Source organism: Ovis aries, chromosome 15 (genome assembly GCF_016772045.2).
Source record: "Ovis aries strain OAR_USU_Benz2616 breed Rambouillet chromosome 15, ARS-UI_Ramb_v3.0, whole genome shotgun sequence".
Lineage (NCBI taxonomy): Eukaryota > Metazoa > Chordata > Mammalia > Artiodactyla > Bovidae > Ovis > Ovis aries.
This window is the reverse complement of record NC_056068.1, coordinates 6,482,882-6,504,337: the sequence shown is the minus strand read 5'-3', so window position 1 is coordinate 6,504,337 and position 21,456 is coordinate 6,482,882. Positions and strand designations below refer to the sequence as shown.

Below are 21,456 nucleotides of genomic sequence, written 5' to 3'. Positions count from 1 at the left end.
GCACCTGATGCGAAGAACTGACTCATTAGAAAAGAACCTGATGCTGGGAAAGATTAAAGACAGAAGGAGAAGGGGACAACAGAGAACAAGATGGTTGGGTGGCATTACTGACTCAATGGACATGAGTTTGAGCAAACTCCGGGAGTTGGTGATGGACAGGGAGGCCTGGCATGCTGCGGTTCATGGGGTGGCAAAGAGTTGGACACGACTTAGCGACTGAACAACAACAATACTTTGAAGTGATCATGAAATTTTATTAAAAACTGGTAATTTCCATTAGATTCCATTGAAGTAATGATGAGACTCTTACTGTAAAGAATTCATGGAAATTATTACTGTGCTAAATCTCCAAAAATGAGCCGTTAAAATCAATAGTTCTCAGTTCTAAATCCACATTAGAATTCCCTGGGGAATTTAAAAATAATAATACCACCACCAGTGCATACACTCCATCTAAGTATTAAATCAGCAGGATCCAGGCATGTTTTCATAAACATCTTACATTTTTATAGACCATGAGATTAACTTTTATAAGAAGGTATAGCCTTACCAACAGGAAAGTCATATTAGAGTCATAGGGCTTTTAAGAGCCTCATTCAAGTCCAGTCCAAGTCTCATGGAAAAAAAAAAATACCCTTTGTAAATAACTACTTTTCAGAATTTCACATGCTATTATGAAACCTTCAGGAAACTCTATTCTCTGAATGGAACAGCAATAGCAAAAATTATTTTCTAAGCTATAACTAATGGCTAGGATAATTGAGTAGTTACTTTAAGGTGAAGAAGCTAAGGCAAATATGTTTGTCTTTGTTGGCTCCCTCTTTTTCACTGTGAGGACTTCTCTAGGGATATGGATTATTTATATACCTATACTGTCTGTAGTCATATTACTCTCTTTTATGTGCCAAGTAATGGTGGTATATTGAATCATTTTTGTTGACACTTAAAATTTCTAAACTATAAAACAATGTTCTTTTTTTTCTTTCAGAAATTTCATGATGAAGTTAATCAGATAATAAATTCTGAAACCCTCTCAAGTGTAGACAGTCTTGAGGCTGGGGAATGTGAAGAAATATATTTAACACTTAATAAGGAGCCTTCCACATCAGTCCAGCAGCAGAATTCTGTTTCCCTCAAATCAGCAAATCTGCAATCAACTAACCTAAGCTGCTTTGATGAAGATAAAATGTCATTCTCTAAAACTCAACACATAAATAATTGGCTTATAAATATAGATGATCCAAATATTTTCTCAGATATTTTTAGTAAACCTGATGTTCTCCCTGATTCAAGTGAATGTTTTGATAGTAAAGAACAAAATCCATCTGCTCTGAGTAGAACCGTGGAAAGAGCCATAAATACTGCTAATAATTCAGTAGCCATTCTACATAGTCCATCCATATTTGTACAAGATAAGAAAAGCAAAAACACATCTGAAACTAGTGTTATAAGGACAACTGACTCCTCTTCTGGAACATTCAAACGGGAGAAACCATTAGTTACTGAGAGCCCAAAATTTAAATTCAGCAAAGCCTGGGCCACTCCAGATTCTCTAACCCAGGAAATCACAATAATTTCAGACCAAGAGAAATATTCTGAAATGACTCAAGAAAATAGAACTACTTCAGTTCCTACTTCATTTGTACCTTTGGCAACCCCTTTAGTTTTGCCATCGAATACACAATCAGCTAGGCCTTTACCAAAGAGCAGTATACACATAAAGGAAATTGACCCAGTGCAGTGTTCTGATAAGTTAGGGGAAATAAAAGACATTAAAGATGAAAAGACAAAATATTTTAATTGTAATGAGGAAGAGTTGTCTTTATTTTCAGATAATTTTCAAGTCGCCTGTATACTTCATAACTCTGATTCAAAAGATAAAAAACAGAAAATAACTGAAGCATCAAAATCATTATCTAATATAATTTCTAATTGTGACTTAGTCAGTCAGCACAAGAAAATAAAATACAATATTTGTGAGAAGAATAGTGTGAGATTTCTTAAAAGTATTTTAAAGAAAGAATCTAAATACGAGCATGATTATTTTAAGGCACTGGTTACAAGCCAAGGCTTTAAGTTAGGAAATCAAAAAGCAGCAGATATCAGAGATAGTATTGAATTAACAAAAGAAAAAGGGAAAAGTGCAGAAACTCCAAAAACTATTAAAAAACTGAGATGGTTTGATGAAACTGGCAATACATGGAAAAATGCTGAAGATAGTCATTTGCTGAAGAGTAGAAAAAGAATATCTCAACAGTGGTCTCAACCATTCCACATTCAAGCTAAAAGTGGTGCTGCCAGCAACATGCCTAGTATTCCTGCTTCTGCTGTGGATTCTGCTAATAAAAAAGAGCCCAAGGACGATTTTATCTCTGAAAATGTCACTGCTTTAGGAGGATCTGGAATAGACCATGTGCCTTTGAACTGTTTTATATCTTCAGGTTATAACACTGCTAAACAAGCCTGGCCAGACTCCACAGAGGAGGAAAGTATATCCCCTGTAAAGAGTGGTGGTTCCAAAACTCAGAAAAGTAGTCCACAAAGGAGTGAAGTGAAAGTCAGAAGAACAAGATCCGCTAAAGTCCAGTCAGGCTTTGTATGTATGAACAGAAAAGGCACTGTTATTCGACCACAGTCTGCGAGCAAAGCCAACACATTTGCACAAGCTCAGGGTAAATTAATTGTACCTCATCCTCCTCCTACATCTCAATTAAATATTAGAAGTTGTAAAAATATACAGGCATCTCAGTGTCAGCCTGTAATGCCTGAAAATTCTCAAAACATCAGTACATGTAACTACTTTAATTCAAAACATATGCTTCCAACAGAATACAAGTTGAATCAGTGGAATCAAGAAAGTAGTCTTCCACTCCCTCATGTCTGTTCTGACTTAGTCACTGTGATGCCAACTCTACCATATTGTTCTTCAGAGTGCCAAACGTTAACGAAAATAAATCATTCACATGGCAGGCAAACTGTTGCCCCACAAGATGGGACATTATATTGCCCCCAAAGATGTCCAACATATGAAGAAACTCATCCCTCTGTGACTCTTAAAACTACTAGAGAAGAACTGGTTCCCTTGTGGAAAAGACAGCATAATATTCTGGGTCAAAATGAAAAGGCTGCTGGTAAGAATAAATTTATATATTTTTATAGGTAAAATGTGAACTTTTTCTTATTGTGGTTTGATAATGTACCTTACAAGATATTAAAATTGAACAATAACAGCCTTATAGAAATAACATCACCCATAATATTGTACCCGTCTGTCTAGTAGCTAACACTTTTAAGCAAATAACCCAACCTTTGCATAACTAAAATTAGAAACTTTTGCTAACTTCTGTTTTTCCCCATGACTTGTTAGTTTAAAAGAGAGAAGACAAGAAATGTGGTTTGATTCTTATCCCATATCATTCTGTTATTACTGCAGTGTTACAGTCAAAATTTCTGTCAAAGTAAGCGCAGTGGAAAATATTTGTTTAAATTATTCTAAACAGGTGAATAAATGTGATTATAATACTTTTCTTTATTCTTCTTTAAAATATTTGTTAAATTTAATTGTTATTAGCTAACAATAGGTGTGCCTAACCCTCTCATTATCTTTCCAAAAGAGGGGCAGCTCTGTTTTAATTGGCTATGTATGGAAGGTTTCATATGAAGGAAAAAAATATAGAATTCCTTTAAACATTTTTGAAAATTAGTTCTCTGTGTTATGCCATTGCCCTTAGTAGGCCTGGTTGACTCTTCATGAAGCTACTTTCCTCTAAAGGAATGGACTATAGGCCCATACATTTTTCTACTAGTAGAAATCAGATGACTAGTCAGAAATACATAAGATTTGAGAAAAAAATCAGAAAAGCAACTCTTTCTTTTCCCAAAGGTATGAATAAATATTAAGATATAAAGTGAGAGTTAGTTTAATATTTACACCTTTCTTCAGTTAGACCATGAGATTTTAAGAACAAGGGAATTTTTTTGACTTCTTTACCTTATCCCCAGATTTTAACAGTGCCTGGCACTTATTAAGCACCCAAACTTTTCTTAAACTGAATGGATACAGGCCATGTTAGCAGATGGGAAACTAAATGCAAAGATTCTAGTTTTAAACTAGATTTTTAAATATTATTTCTCTCACTAAAGGTTTTGCTTTCTTTTTATCCAGCCACTTCACAGTGTAACTTTAGTTTTCACACTGCTTCCAAAAAATGAAAGCATCATGTAGATTTGATATTTTAAAGGAAATTTTGATAAATAAATTATGATAGTTAACTGTTGTGAATTTCTACTCTTTGCCAATTATAGTAATAAGTGCTTTATACATATTATCTCATTTAAACCTCACAGCAATCCTAACAAATACATATTTTTTAAAACCTCATTTTGCAAAGAAGGAAATAGAATTGCCAAAAGTCAAGAGCTATTATCAATAAATAGCAAAAGTAGTATTTTCATCCAAATATCTATGACTCCTAGTCCCATACTAAAGCTATGGGACTAAAGCTATGTAATAAATATAATTATTAAGAAAGCATATGTCTGAGATGATCAGAAAAAGCACTAAGAAATATAGTTTCCTAATAGCATAAATATAAAAATATATGAAAATTATATTCTCATTCTCTGATAAAAGAAAAAATACATATTGTATATATAATCTGAGAAACAAATATTTTTCTAACATATAATCAAAGTAGGGGCCTTTGTATAAGAAATACTGGAAAATTTTAATATTTTTAGCCATGTTTTTAAAGAGAAATATTGAAATTATATATATCCATACTTTTTTGTTCATTGCTTTGTTTTTATTGAAGTATAGTTGATTTACAATATCATATTAGTTTCCAGTATACCTCACAGTGATTTAATATTTTCATAGATTATACTTCATTTAAAGTTATTAAAAGCTAATGGCTTTATTTTCCTTTACTGTACAATATATGCTTGTTGCTTATCTGTATTTTACATAGTAGGTTGTATAATTCCGTACGTCTATCTTGCCTGTTCCCCCTTCCCACTTCTCACTGGTAACCACTGGCTTGTTTTCTATACTGTGAGTCCATTTCTGTTTTGTTATATACTTTCTTCCCTGGTGGCTCAGAGGTTAAAGCGTCTGCCTCCAATGCGGGATACCTGGGTTCAATCCCTGGGTCGGGAAGATCCCCTGGACAAGGAAATGGCAACCCACTCCAGTATTCTTGCCTGGAGAATCCCATGGACGGAGGAGCTTGGTAGGCTACAGTCCACGGGGTCGCAGAGTCGGACACAACTGAGCGACTTCACCTCTTCATATGTCTTATTTTTTTAGATTCTGCAAGAAAGTGATAACAATAGTGTTTTTCTTCTCTGTCTACCTCATTCACTAAGCATAATATTCTCTAAGTTTGTCCAGGTTATTGCAAATGGCAGAATCTCATTCTTTTTTATGACTGAATAATATTCCTCTGTGTGTGTGTGTGGGGGGGGGTGTACCACATCTTTATCCATTCATCTGTTGATGAGCTCTTGCATTTCTTCCATAACCTGGCTATTGTACATAATGCTGCTATGAACATTGAGGTGCACATAGCTTTTTAAATTAGTGTTTTCATTTTCATCATATATATGTCAAGGAGTGGAATTGTTGGATTATACAGTAGCCTTATTTTTAGTTCGTTGAGGAAGCTTCATGCCCTTTTCCATAGTGACTGCACCAATTTACATTCCTACAGTATAGGAGAGTTCCTTTTCTCCACACCCTCTCTGGAATTTATTATTTGTAGACTTTGTAATGATAACACTTTTGACTGGTATGATACCTCACTGTGGTTTTGATATGCATTTCTCTAAAATTAGTGATATTGAGCATCTTTTCGTGTGCCTGTTAGTCATCTGTATGTCTTCTTTGGAGAAATGTCTATTTAGGTCTTTTGCCTGTTTTGTTTTTTTTTTTAATAGGGTTATTATTTTTTGGTATTGAGTTATCTGAGCTGTTTACGTATTTTAGATATTAACCCCTTATCACAAAGAGTCAGACATAACTGTGCAACTGAACAAGAACAACAATTGGTCATATAATTTACAAGCATTTTCTCCTATTCATGAGGTTGTCTTTTTGTTTTGTTGATGGTTTCCTTTGCTGTACAAAAGCTTTTAAGTTTAACTGGATTTTATTTATTTTTTATCTTATTTCCTTTGCTTTAGGAGACAAATCTAAAAAAATATATTGCTATTATTTCTGTCAAAGAGTGTTACACTTATGTTTTCTTCTAGGAGTTTATGATTTCCAGTCATATTTAGATCGTTAATCCATTTTGAGTTTATTTTTGTACACTGTGTTAGAGACTATTCTGATTTTTTCTTTTACACTTAGCAGTCCAGTTGTCCCAGCACCAATATTGAGGAGACTGTCTTTTCTCCATTGAAAAGGAGAAAAGGTTAATTGTCATAGGTTAATTAACCATAGTGGGTCGGTTTATTTCTCGGCTCTCTGTTCTGTTCAGTTGATCTGTCTGTTTCTGTGCCAGTACCATGCTGTTTTGTTGTTTATTTCTATACTTCTTATTATTGTAGTTATACTTAGAAAATCTAATACTAACAAAACTTTGTATGTTCAGTCATTCAAACATTTTTTAAAACTGTTTTAAATATTAAACATTTCAAGTGAACCCCTTGTTAATACTGAATTATAGTTCTCAGGGCTAAGTCACTTCATATCTGAATCTGCAACCCCGTAGGCTGTAGCCTGCCAGGATCCTCTATCCACAGGATCTCTATCCACAGAGATTCTCCAAGCAAAAATACTGGAGTGGGTTGTCATTTCCTATTCCAGGAGATATTCCCAACCCAGGGATCGATCCCGCATCTCTATGTCTCCTGTGTTGGCAGGCTGGTTGTTTACCACTAGTGCCACCTGGAAAGCCCATGAATTATAGTTCAGTGAGCATCTATTCATTTTTTCCTACTCTGCTGTTTGCTAGGGCATTTTTAATCTCATAGTCAGTGTACCCAGAGTTGACAATTATGGATGATGTATTGCTCTCTGTTAGCATATCCAAAACTCTCCAGCAAAACTTTCAGTAAAAACTCTTCCATGAGACCCAAGCCATTCAAAGGTACCAACTCCTGACCTTTCAAGTCATTCTCCCCTGAAGATGACTTTGATATCTAGTTCACTGCTGCTGCTGCTAAGTCGCGTCAGTCGTGTCTGACTCTGTGTGACCCTATAGACGGCACTCAATAGGCTCCTCTGTCCCTGGGATTCTCCAGGCAAGAATACTGGAGTGGGTTGCCATTTCCTTCTCCAATGCATGAAAGTGAAAAGTGAAAGTGAAGTCTCTCAGTCATGTCCGACTCTTAGCAACCCCATGGACTGCAGCCCACCAGGCTCCTCTGTCCGAGGGATTCTCCAGGCAAGAGTACTGGAGTGGGGTGCCATTGCCTTCTCCAATTGTCTTCCTTTATTGGAAAAGTCTTTGCTTTGGTGACTCAGCATTCATGGGAGTGAACAATCCAAAGCCCTGATCTCTCTCAATCGTTTCTCACCTCTAGTGATTTTCTGTACTATTTCTGCCTCAAGTACCCATTCCCTTTGTCATACTTTGGACTGGGTTAACATCAATAACTTCCTTAATTCTAAAATTAGTAATTTAATTTACATTCTTCTTTCTGATTGCAATATGCTTTTTGCACCAGATGTTTTACATCAGTGGAATAAAATACAGTCTAAAAACAGACTCATATTTGAATGCTTGATTTTTGGCAAAGATGGTACTGCATAGCAGGGAAAAAGTACTTGTCTTTTTGTTAAATGGTACTGAGTCAATTGAATGATTTTATGGAATTAGTAAAATGACTCTTAGCTCACACCATACACAAAAATCAATTCCAAGTGAACTGTATATATGAATATGGAAAGTGAAAAAGAAATGCTTTTAGAAGATAATACAGGGAATGGGCTTATGACTTTGGGATGGGAAGAGATTTTTTTACATAGACATAAAAAGCACTAACCATTAAGGATAAGACTGAAACTTTTTCATCCAAAACACCATTAAAATACTGAAAAGGCAAACTATAAGATATTTATAATGCATAATACCAACAAAGAGTTCATATCCAAAATATATAAAGAACTCCTACGATCAATAAGAAAAAGACATCATAGTTATATGAGTCATGTTTGAACCAACAAAACAAAACCAGTAAGATATATTGTTTATTACAACAGATTGGCTTACATAAATATGGGGAACAGGAAATCTAAGCAAGTACGAAATTTTTAAGGCAGGCCAGGAAGAAGGGCAGAAACTCACAGTAATATATGAAATTTGCCATTCACAGGCAGAATTTTGTATTCTCTCAAAAAAGACTTACCTTTGAGGCCTTTGACTTAATTGACTCAAGTTCACATGGGTTATCTAGGATAATCTCCATTACTTAAAGCAAACTGATAATAGACTTTAATAATATCTACAAAATACCTTGACAGCAATACATTAGTGCCTAATTGAACAACTGGGGACTGTAGACAGGTGACATATCAAAAAAACCATCACACCAATTTATTTTAAAGGCAGTATATTTGAATTAGCTTTTCATAAAGGAGGCTTATCAAATGGTCAATTAATATATGTTTTACAACTTCAGCCTCAGTCCTCAGAAGAATTCACATTAAAATAATTAGATAAAATTACATCTGAAGGGCTAAAATTTTTAAACTACAACGCTGTTAAGAAGGATGTGTGATGCCTGGAAGGTCACATCTACTAAATTTGAATATATGCATATCCTATGACTCAGCAATTCCAGACCAGCAGATGTGTGTGTGTGTGTGTGTGTGTGTGTGTGTGTGTGTGTGAATTTCATTCATGTGTAAAACAGAAGATATGTACCAGAACTTTCATAGCAGTTTTATAGCCATAATCTAGCATGATCTCAAATGTTCTTCAGTGCTATAATATGTAAAGTAAAAGTTATTCAATGAGTGTAATACGATAATAAAAAATGAATCAGCCACTACTAAGAAACAGTAGCATGACTAAATCTCACCCCAGGATATCGTGCAAAAGAAGCCAGTCATAAAAATGCATATTATATTCCATTTCTATCAGGTTGAAGAATAGGTAAAACCATGGATGGGGTTATATGGAAACAGGTAAGAAGGAAAGCTTTTTCAGTGGTAGTAATGTTCTATTTCTTGGCTTGGGTGTCTGTGCCATTTGGTTATGTCTACCTGAATACTTAAAATTTGCACATGTTTCTATAGGCAGCTGTGCTTCAGTTTTTTAAAAATCCAAATGATGTTGACATACTAAATACTTTGAAATCTGATTTCAAAAAGAATGCTTTGTTTTCTTCTCCAGGGAGTGTTAAAAATACCTTCAAGGAATCAAAATTTTGATTAGAAAAGATCAAAGATACAATTGAGCTTAGCTCCCATACTTTATGGATGAGGAAACTGATATACATAATGAGATTATATAGCCAAAGAAGACACAGGTAGTTCAAAGCAGAGCCAGAATGTTGTATTGCAGCTGAATTTATTCTTACCTTAGAATAAATCTAGTTTTCATGAGATCAGAAATGTAATTAGAGATACTGAAGCAAATTATTCTAGATATAAATTAGATAGCATTTACTATGTGCCAGTCACTATTGTAACCACTCTCAATAACTGTGAGTGAATAATAATACTCCCATCTTATAAACGAGGAGAATGAAGCAGTGAGAGAGCTAATAACGTGTGTAAGTCACATGACTAGGACTAATGGCAGAGCCAGGGTTAAAATTCAGCATTCTGTCTCTATTATAAGAAGATGGAGATAATCTTATCGTGGCAATTATTTGAAGATACTCCGATTTTAAAAACTATAGTTTTAGTAGAGATAACTATAGTCATGTATATGCATTCAATACAATTTTTAAAAATGTTAGGCCGTTACATATTGAGCAGAGTGTGCTAGTGTTAACTATATAATATCAATCCCAGTCTCCCAATTTTATACAATTCGTAGACAGAACAAGTTAAAGACTAATAATAAAAGAAACCAATGCCCAGTTTCAAAAATAGAAAATCACTGGTACTGTTAAAATCCACTATATTGGATTCCATGGCCAGGCTTTTAGTTTTGTAACTCATATAAATAGAACCATTTCATCTGTATACCTCTATGATTTGCTTTTTTTCAATTTGTGTTTTGGATTCATTATTATTGATTAGTTTAGCTACACTTCATTTGTGCTTGTTTTGTATTGCATTTCATTAAAATTGCTGTATTACAGTCTATGGAAATTTTTCATTTTCCTACTCCTGGCCGTGTGGGTTCTTTCAGTTTCTCGCCTTTATGAATAGTGCTTCTAGGAACAGTTTTGTACATCTCCTGATACACATGTTGCTGGGTATGTGTATTTCAGCCAGGTTAAGTATACTGCTACAGGTAATGCCAAATTATTTTCCAAAGCAATAAATGAGAGTGCCTTTACTACATGCTCACTAAACCTCCAGTAGTAGAACTTTTTAATATTTTCAAAGGTATGGATGAGAAATGGTGTCTAATTATAACAGTTTGCATTGCCCTAGTTACTAATGAATTGAGCATTTTTCGTATGTTTATGCACAATTTGCATTTCCTTTTTTGTGAAATGTCTGCTCTTGGGTACTGAGTTTTTCTTCCTTATTGATAAAAGTTCCTTATATGAATATATTCTAGGATTCAACATCAGTTATATGTATTGCATATATTTTCTGCCACTTTGTGATTTGTGTGGTCTTTTTTTTTTTTTTTTGCATTTTGCTTCTATCTATCTAGTTTGGCTTTTTTTTTTTTACAGGAGCAAGATATTTATATTGACAATTTTTCTTTAAGAAAAGAAAAAATCAAGACAAAACTAAACAAAAAAGAAAACTTTACTATATCTGTTAGAAACTTAATATAATTTTAGGCAATAATAACCAGATCTTTGGAAGTACTTCGATAGTCTACATTATTTTAAGCTATATATTTTAAGAGCTGTATATAAACAAACTAGAGTGAGCCAGAACTCTGGAAGGAGGGGTTGTTTCTGAAGACCAGTTAAAGGAGCTCAAGCCAGAGAGATATGTACAGGCTCTGTACAAATGTTTGAAGGTTTATTATGTAAAAAAAGGAGGAAACAGAACTAAGTGAAGGGGTAAAATGTGCAAAGATGTTTTCAGCTCAGTATAAGGAAGAATTTAAGCTAATACCACCAACAACTGAGGAAGATACCCCATGGGGAAGTGGCTCCTCATCACTTAAGCATTCAAGCACAGGTTGATTGTCTACCTCTGAGTACTTTAGATTTACAAGTAAGAGGTTGAACTAATTAACATCTAAGATCTCTTCCAAACTTATAATTTCATGAATGTCTCCAGAATTTCCCCTTGTTTTAATTAACAACACTATAAATTTTAAAATATGTAATACTTTCCTAAAGATTAGTAGCTTTATTTTGAGTTTTGGTAGTAATTCTATCATATTTAGAATTTTCATATGAGACAAGAAATTTGGCTAGAGATGCCAGTACAAACTATGTTACTTTTGCAAAAGTACCTATATTCTCAGCTATTATATTAATTAGTAAATATAATAGTATTTAAGTTCATGTATGTGAATGGAACAAAACATGAACAGTTTTAAGCATAAATTTTCATCTATTCTTTGGATCAGTCTATAATCCACAAAACTGAACATCTACACAAAGAACAATCAAAGGCAAATAATTATGGTACAAATCAAGAAAGTACAAAAGTATTGGTAGATCTTGCCTCCAGAAGATTTATTAACAGGCTGAAGGAAGAGAAGAATTATTGATACAGCAGTCATGTAACCAAGTTATATTCATTTAAGATATTTTTCAGTTCAGTTCAGTTCAGTTGCTCAGTCATGCCCTACTCTTTGTGACCACATGAATCACAGCACCCCAGGCCTCCCTGTCCATCACCAACTCCCGGAGTTCACCCAAACTCATGTCCATCGAGTCAGTGATGCCATCCAGCCATCTCATCCTCTGTCATCCCCCAATCCCTGCCCCCAATCCCTCCCAGCATCAGAGTCTTTTCCAATGAGTCAACTCTTCGCATGAGGTGGCCAAAGTATTGGAGTTTCAGCTTTAACATCAGTCCTTCCAAAGAACACCCAGGACTGACCTCCTTCAGAATGGACTGGTTGGATCTCCTTGCAGTCCAAGGGATTCTCAAGAGTCTTCTCCAACACCACAGTTCAAAAGCATCAATTCATCGGTGCTCAGCCTTCTTCACAGTCCAACTTTCACATGACCACAGGAAAAACCATAGCCTTGACTTGACCCTTGACTTGATGGCCTTTGTTGACAAAGTAATGTCTCTGCTTTTCAATATGCTGTCTAGGTTGCTCGTAACTTTCCTTCCAAGGAGTAAGTGTCTTTTCATTTCATGGCTGCAGTCACCATCTGCAGTGATTTTGGAGCCCAAAAAAATAAAGTCTGACACTCTTTCCACTGTTTCCCCATCTATTTCCCATGAAGTGATGGGACCAGATGCCATGATCTCTGTTTTCTGAATGTTGAGCTTTAAGCCAATTTTTCACTCTCCACTTTCACTTTTTTTAGTTCCTCTTCACTTTCTGCCATAAGGGTGGTGTCATCTGCATATCTGAGGTTATTGATATTTCCCGGCAAACTTGATTCCAGTTTGTGTTTCTTCCAGTCCAGCATTTCTCAAGATGTAGTCAGCATATAAGTTAAATAAGCAGGGTGACAAAATACGGCCTTGATGTACTCCTTTTCCTATTTGGAACCAGTCTGTTGTTCCATGTCCAGTTCGAACTGTTGCTTCCTGACCTGCATATAGGTTTCTCAAGAGGCAGGTCAGGTGGTCTGGTATTCCCATCTCTTTCAGAATTTTCCACAGTTTATTGTGATCCACACAGTCAAAGGCTTTGGATAGTCCATAAAGCAGAAGTAGATGGTTTTCTGGAACTCTCTTGCTTTTCCATGATCCAGCAGATGTTGGCAATTTGATCTCTGGTTCCTCTGCCTTTTCTAAAACCAGCTTGAACATCTGGAAGTTCACGTTTCATGTATTGCTGAAGCCTGGCTTGGAGAATTTTGAACATTACTTTATTAGCGTGTGAGACGAGTGCAATTGTGTGGTAGTTTGAGCATTCTTTGGCATTGCCTTTCTTTGGGATTGGAATGAAAACTGACCTTTCCCAGTCCTGTGGCCACTGCTGAGTTTTCCAAATTTGCTGGCATATTGAGTGCAGCACTTTCACAGCATCATCTTTCAGGATTTGAAATAACTCAACTGGAATTCCATCACCTCCACTAGCTTTGTTCATGATGCTTTCTAAGGCCCACTTGACTTCACATTCCAGGATGTCTGGCTCTAGGTGAGTGATCACACCATCATGATTATGAAGCTCTTTTTTGTACAGTTCTTCTGTGTATGTATTCTTGCCACCTCTTCTTAATATCTTCTGCTTCTGTTAGGTCCATACCATTTCTGTCCTTTATCGAGCCCATCTTTGCATGAAATGTTTCCTTGGTATCTCTAGTTTTCTTGAAGAGATCTCTAGTCTTTCCCATTTTATTGTTTTCCTCTATTTCTTTGCATTGATCGCTGAGGAAGGCTTTCTTATGTCTCTTTGCTATTCTTTGGAACTCTGCATTCAGATGCATATATCTTTCCTTTTCTCCTTTGCTTTTTGCTTCTCTTCTTTTCACAGCTAATTGTAAGCCCTCCCCAGAGAGCCATTTTGCTTTCTTGCATTTCTTTTTCTTGGGGATGGTCTTGATCCCTGTCTCCTGTGCAATGTCACGAACTTCTGTCCATAGTTCATCAGGCACTCTATCTATCAGATCTAGGCCCTTCAATCTATTTCTCACTTCTTCTGTATTCCTAAATCATAAGGGATTTGATTTAGGTCATACCTGAATGGTCTAGCGGTTTTCCCTACTTTCTTCAATTTAAGTCTGAATTTGGCAACAAGGAGTTCATGATCTGAGCCACAGTCAGCTCCTGGTCTTGTTTTTGCTGACTCTATAGAGCTTCTCCATCTTTGGCTGCAAAGAATATAATCAATCTGATTTTGGTGTTGACCATCTGATGATGTCCATGTGTAGTCTTCTCTTGTGTTGTTGGAAGAGGGTGTTTTCTATGACTAGTGTGTTCTCTTGGCAAAACTCTATTAGCCTTTGTCCTGCTTCATTCCGTATTCCAAGGCCAGATTTGCCTGTTACCCCAGGTGTTTCTTGACTTCCTACTTTTGCATTCCAGTCCCCTATAATGAAAAGGACATCTTTTTTGGGTGTTAGTTCTAAAAGGTCTTGGAGGTCTTTATAGAGCCATTCAATTTCTACTTCTACAGCTGAAGATATTTTTAGAGCTGTTCAAAAATAGGAAAATGGGGACTTTGCAAGATTTTGAAGACAATCCAAGCTTAATAAACAGTATTAAAACTTTATTGGTACCCAAATTATCTCACTATAAGCTATTAACATGTAATATATCTAGCATTTAACATATTTAGCATCCCCATATTAGAATAAATATAATACAGTGTATTTTAAACTATAGGTCATGACTCATTAGCAGGTTATAAATCAGTTAATGAGTAGTAACCAGAAATTTTTAATGAAATATAATTGTAGAATGTTCTAGAGTAAAAACTACCCGAGGGCACTGTGTATTGTAAGAGTAAATATGGTTCACAAAGCTATATGTGCATCACAGGTTACAATGGAAGATATCTTTCTATGATACACAGTCAAATCAAAATTACTAGCATAGAGAGTAAGAGCTATATATCTAGATTTTAGAGATTGTTTGAGCTAAATCTCATCTTTGTCCTTTACTGGCTCTGTGACCTTGAGCAAGTTACTAACCCTTGCCTGTGCCTCAGTTTTTTTATCTATAAAAATAGTGATGATAATAGTGCCTATAGTATAGAACAAGGCCTGGGCAACTATAAATGTTCAACACATTAGCTAAAATTATGTTAGTATTTCTTACTCTAAAAAGTCAGATGTTCAGTTACTAGCCAGCTTTCTTGAAATTTGAAAGCTTTTATGTCTTTGTTGTTATATAGATATAGATATTTACTTATAGTGATGTATAGCAGCATGTATATAATTATATATATATGTTATATAGAGAAAATATACAGATACTTAGCTATGGTAGCATAAATATCTGTGTTCTTTCAGTAACACAATTTCAGCTAAAAATATTTGTATATTTTTTCCTACCTAAACCTGTATGACAGAAGCACACATATACACTCCCAAGATATTTGTGTGCTTATATACACAGTCATTGAATTTTCCACCTTTCAGTCCAAGAATCTTATTAACTATGTATCTTTGTTACTTTGTACTTTAGAACATAATGTTCCTTTTGATTCAAAGATCCTTATACTTGGAGGCTTACTACTCCTTTAAGACCAAGCTTAAACATAACCTCTATGAAAGCTTTCTTGATTCTCATAAAGGCTCTGTGTTTCACTTAATTCTGTTACAATTTCACATACAGTTTATTCACTTTACTGTAATAATCCATTTAAATTTACATCCATTCTTCTGGAATACTGCAAGAGTTTTTATTGTACCACCACTAACAAAAATGTTGAGCAAATATCACATACATATATACCATACACATATATTACTCTACTAATATATACATTAAGCACCTTAGCCAGAAATAGAAAAAATTTTTAACTGAGACAAGGATGAAATACAGACTTTTAAAATAATTGTTATATTTTGTATCTTACATTTTTAAATATTTATAAAAATAATTTTACATATTAACATGTAAAATTCTCATATAGTATTAATAATTTCTTGAATGGTTAGTTTCAAATGTCTTATCAATTATGATGACTTCATTCTATATACCATCCTTAGATATCTCAAGGCGTAATACACAGAGTGAGGTTTATTGTTATTTTTTACAATTTTTAGATTTGTGATCCTTTGTTATAATATAACTATACTATAATTGTTATTATGTGGCAAAGAGTTTGCAATGAGAATAAGATGTGTATCAGCTCTGTCTTTCTTATTCGCCTGTTCTTGCGTTATTAGTATTGTCTTTATGATTTTGCAAGACTATGTTTTTAATTAGTCATAGGAAAAATAATAAGTAAAGTAATAATAAAACTTTACATATACAATAAAAGCCCTACAAAAGTCATTTTAGCCTCTTTTCCACTTTGTCAAGATTCATTCATATACTATGAAATATCCATAAATCCAGGGCACACATAAAATTCAGTGCATTGAAGGACACAAAAGAACACTAATGAAGATAACACTGCCAACCTCACACACTTAGAACCTGTGCACTTCCTCCAAGATAACTGTTTACTGTGAGCAATGTGCATACCTTGTATGCATACTATATGCATCTACCTTGCAAACTCACAAGGGTGCCAGTATCAATCATGTTTTACCACAGTAAATTTTAAATTTCTAATTTTTAGATAATAGAAAATGAAATTTTAACATGTTCTTCCTATGCAACAGTGATTTATTTTGCATATCCTCCTGGTGTTCTGCCACAACACTTTAGAGGTCACTGCTCTAAACTATAGACCCCTCAAAAGCAGAAATGTTGTTTAAATCTTTATGGTACCTGTGTCATGCAGAGTACATGTAAGAGAAGTTCAATAAAAGCTTGCCAACTGAATGAATGAAACTTAGGGTTTTCTGTGATGTTTGAAGGTAACTTGGAAGTTTACAGTGGATATATACTGTCTACTCATGTAAATTTTGACTTTGTCGTGGTATTTGTTTAAGATTCTAGTGTTACAAGAAGAAAACGAAGTGTCAAAAATAAGCACAAAAGTCTTTTAGAGCAAAAAAGACAGAACCCTGGATCTGTAGGACAGAAGTACAGTGAGCAGATGAATGTAAGTACAGCATTAGTAGACATTTCTATTCAGTAGTGAAAAATTGCTTGGAAAACAGAATGTTCTTAAAGGTCTGTGCTCTGCCTGCAAACTGTTCCACGACATCAATGATATAGCCAAAGCCATTGTGAAGCACTGGAACTCTCTATGCTAGGAGCTTATTGTACTATACGTAAATGCTATATTCTAGTTTGCCTAAATGATCTGTTACTAATGAATATTTTAAAGCAAGCTTAAGAAATCACATTATTTTATTTGTTATTATTTATAGTCAGCTCTGGGGAAAAGCTGAATTTATTCACAACAATATTAATATTTAGCTATACATTTAAAAAGGGGAAAAAAGAAAAGTAAACCAGAGCTGTAGAAAATAAAGCAATGTGCTTATCATAAAGACTAATATAGTTCCAGTGTGTTTAAATGTCCTCCTTGAACCTGAACTTCATGGAAGACATGCCAAGAAGGAAAATAGAGTGTTGCATTGTTCTCAGGGATCGATAATGACTTTGTTTATATCACTGAGGCTCATACAGGACCTTGAAGTTCATAATAGATATATTCCTATTAAAAGTCAGCAACAAATAAACAAGAAGTTTCCTGTGCTGTTTGAAATAGAGGCCTTCAGTAAAGGTCAGAAGCATAATAATGTGGATTTAAAAGTTAGTAGAGGTGATTCTGTGAGAGCTAAGTAAATGTGACCTAAATATAACATTTTCTAGAGGTCTAATTTGATCCAAGGATTGTATTTAAAATATTTTTTAAAACCTATGAGTGAATAGCATTAAATACCACCTCTGATTTTTAATAGAATTGAAAATAGAATGTTTTATGAAAAATTTGTATTTCAAGTTAAACGTAGAATGTCTTATTGTTTGAATATTGTAGGAACTATTAATTTTTATATGGCTAGTTATTAGTATGGAGAACAATCAATCATGATTTAGCAAAACGAATCATTACTTTTTTTATTTATGTAAATAATCCTGTCACATTACCAGTACATTTTTACTGTTTAATAACAAACATAGTACTTAATTATAAATATAACTTCCTGATTACAAATAGAATAATACGTAATAAGTCCTTCCTTTTTAACTTCCATATCAAACATCTCAAAATCTCTAAAGTGAACAAATTTTTTTTCTTTATTTTTTCTTTATTTTTATCAATCTATATTAAATTTATAAGTAATGTATAGTTATTATAACAAAAAAATGAACAAACTGAATTGTAAATGCCATTCCTATTGTCCTCTCTAAATTCATCTCTGTTTTCCTGTGTCTTTTTCTGTTCTTCTGTGTGTTGCTCCTTTGCATTCTATCCTGCTGCCTTTAGAGACCGTTTCTATTCTTCTCAGAAGTTCCACTTCCGCTTTCACATACACGTCTTTCACTCCACTTACACATCTACAAAAGTCTCGTTAGCTTTAAAACAGGTCAGTGTTTCCTGACTCAAAACAAAGTTTTGAAGTTTAATTTTTTTCATCCCTATTGTTTTGTTTTGATTTTTGGTTTGGGGTTGAGTTTGGTTTTGTTTTCACTCAAGAGGGTAAACAAGAATTCAGTTACTATAGCACTGGCTCTTATCACCTTGTTATTAGGAAATGTATTTTATCACACTGGATTTTTCCCAACCACTACTTCTCTGTGCAGAGAATCTAAAAGAGGTCAGTTCAGTTCAGTCACTCAGTCGTGTCCAACTCTCTGTGACCCCATAAACCACAGCACGCCAGGCCTCCCTGTCCATCAGCAACTCCCGGAGTTTACTCAAACTCATGTCCATTGAGTCAGTGATGCCATCCAACCATCTCATCCACTGTTGTCCCCTTATCCTCCTACCCTCAATCTTTCCCAGCATCAGGGTCTTTTCAGATGAGTCAGCCCTTCACATCAGGTGGCCAAAATATTGGAGTTTCAGCTTTAGCGTCAGTCTTTCCAGTGAACACCCAGGACTGATCTCCTTTAGTATGGACTGGTTGGATCTCCTTGCAGTCCAAGGGACTCTCAAGAGTCTTCTCCAACACAATGAAACATTTTAAAAAGCACAATTGCCACTTTGTTTCATGGTCTCAGTCCAGGTTGTCTCAAGTCTATAATGGAGATCAGGCAAGGCTATGAGAGCTATTGAAGCAGGGTTTTTGCAGAAACCTGCCTCAGTTACTCTTAGTTAGACTGAACAAAGGCTAGGTATAGTGATAGCCAGGCAACTTTATCTAAGAATCATTTCTTAAAGTGGAACAGAACAAGAGTAAGGAATCAAAGCAGACCATATCCAGGGAAAGAGAGTTGGTATCACTCGGGAGTGTTGAATGGAAATGCTAGTTGCCAGAGTTCTGATATTTCTTATTTCCCAGTTCTGCGCAGCATTGAGGCAGCTGTTTCTTTTTTAAGTATTGTCATCTAAGATGCTTGCTTATCTTTGGCATAAAGCCACAATCAGAGACTTCTGGTTAGTAATTGTCACCTACCCTTACAATGATAAACTAGCCTTAGGGTAATTTTTTACCTTTCCTTTAGTTAATACTTTTGATTAACACCCACCTTACCTCCCTCTTACAAATGTCTGAGATGATATTGCAATCTGAAAATGTACCAAAATTGACATAAAACATTTTTCTAATCTTTAGTTACCATGAAAGTGGAAGCTACTCAGTTGTGTCCGACTCTTTGGGACCCCATGGACTATACGGTTCATGGAATTCTCCAGGCGAGAATACTAGAGTGGGTAGCCTTTCCCTTCTCCGGGGCATCTTCCCAACCCAGGGATCGAACCTAGGTCTCCCGCATTGCAGGTGGATTCTTTACCAGCTGAGTCTCAAGGGAAGCCCAAGAATACTGGAGTGGGTAGTGTATCCCTTTTCTAGGAAATCTTCCTGACCTAGGAATCAAACAGGGGTGTCCTGCACTGCAGGCGGATTCTTTACCTACTGAGCTATCAGGTAAGCCATTTAGTTAGAAAGGGCTTATTCCAGTAATTCTTAATTTCTGCTCCCCAAAAAAAGGAAATATGTATTATATGAATAGTGATAATTGAAAATAAAAACTGCAAATAAAATTTTTAAGCCAATATATATCACTAATTTTAAATATGGAATTATATTCTCATTTAATACTCTATTTTTATAGAATTTTGGACAAAATATCCAGCCAAGTTCAAGTGAGCCAAAACAAACTACAAGGGGTACTTCTAATATTGAAGAAGGTATGTTTTAATTTAAACATTTTCCTCTTAGCTTTGTTCCCAATGATTTCTTTTCTGTTGTTCTTATACATATTTTCCAAAGTTCTTACATATCACATGACTGTTATACCACCAATTAGGACCTGAATTCATCTTAACCTGCACATTTAGACTGTTGCCAGTTGTTATTTGTTCTAAATAATAATATATTGAACATCTTTCTACATCCGATTTTTTCCTATTTGGTGATTTCCATATTTATATACCCAGAATTAAAATTAGAGTACCTGGCTTAATTGGCACCCAACTAATATTTATTGAATGAAACTCTGTGTATTAAATGAGTACTGCTGCTGCTAATGCTGCTAAATCTCTTCAGTTGTGTCCGACTCTGTGCGACCCCATAGACAGCAGCCCACCAGGCTCCGCTGTCCCTGGGATTCTCCAGGCAAGAACACTGGAGTGGGTACTAGGTCAAAGGAAATAAATTTTGTTGTGGCTTTTTTTATAAATTCCTGTAGCATTTTCATGAAAAGTATTATTCAAAATTCTTCTGGGGCGTATGTGAACTTGAGGTAAATATCACATCTATTATTTGCATATATGACAGAGAAATGGTGTGTTATTAGTTTTTATTTGAGTACCTTTTTACTAATAATAAGCTTAATTGTTTCTGTATGTATATTTATTTTAGTGAATTATTTCTTCATATTCTTTTTTCCTATAAATATTGGAGTTTTAGTATTTTCTCACTCATTTCTGCAAACTCTTTAAATATCAAGGATTCTGATCCTTATGCTAGTTACAAATGTTTTTACTACTTTATTATGTGCATTTTATTCCACTTATGTTTTATTTTCACATATAGGAGTCTTACTTTACATTTTTTCATTTAAGAAATAATTATTGAGAGCTAATTTCCTGCCTGCAACTGAATATTTTGGATACATAATAATTAACCAAACATATAAAAGTCTTGGCCTTCAGAATTTAAAATCTATTACGGAAGACCAACCTTTAAAAATTTGTCTTTGGTTTTGTTGTAGTGATTTGTGCATTACCAAAGACACTTTCCAATGAAGAAAGTTAGAAATGTTTCTTTTTCCTCTAGATTACTTTAATGATTTGATTCATTAAATTTAATTCTTTAATTCCTTTGAAATTTGTTTAAATAGATGATGTGAAGTGAAACTCCAAAGTGCTTATTTTATAAGCAACAAGCTAAGTTATTAGACTCATCTTCTTTGAAGTATTTGATCCTTCTTTAGTCATATGGTCTTTTATTTGGTCAGTTTCTAAGCTTTCAGTTCTGTCCAGCTGATCATCTAATTTTCTACAATTTCTGTAAGTTCCTTTTCTCTTATCATCATAATTGCTATTA

General features: G+C 34.6%; 1 protein-coding gene across 4 annotated transcripts in view; it reads left to right on the top strand.

Moving 5' to 3' along the window:
• Positions 1-21,456, top strand: part of CEP126 (centrosomal protein 126) — a 135,694-nt gene that overhangs the window by 78,459 nt on the left and 35,779 nt on the right. For all 4 annotated transcript variants that reach the window (XM_012095327.4, XM_015100875.4, XM_012095326.5 and 1 more), the window contains 3 exons: positions 989-3,131; positions 16,783-16,895; positions 20,021-20,096. In XM_012095327.4, the coding sequence (XP_011950717.2) occupies positions 989-3,131; positions 16,783-16,895; positions 20,021-20,096 (2,332 nt within the window). The remainder of the gene's footprint in view (positions 1-988; positions 3,132-16,782; positions 16,896-20,020; positions 20,097-21,456) is intronic.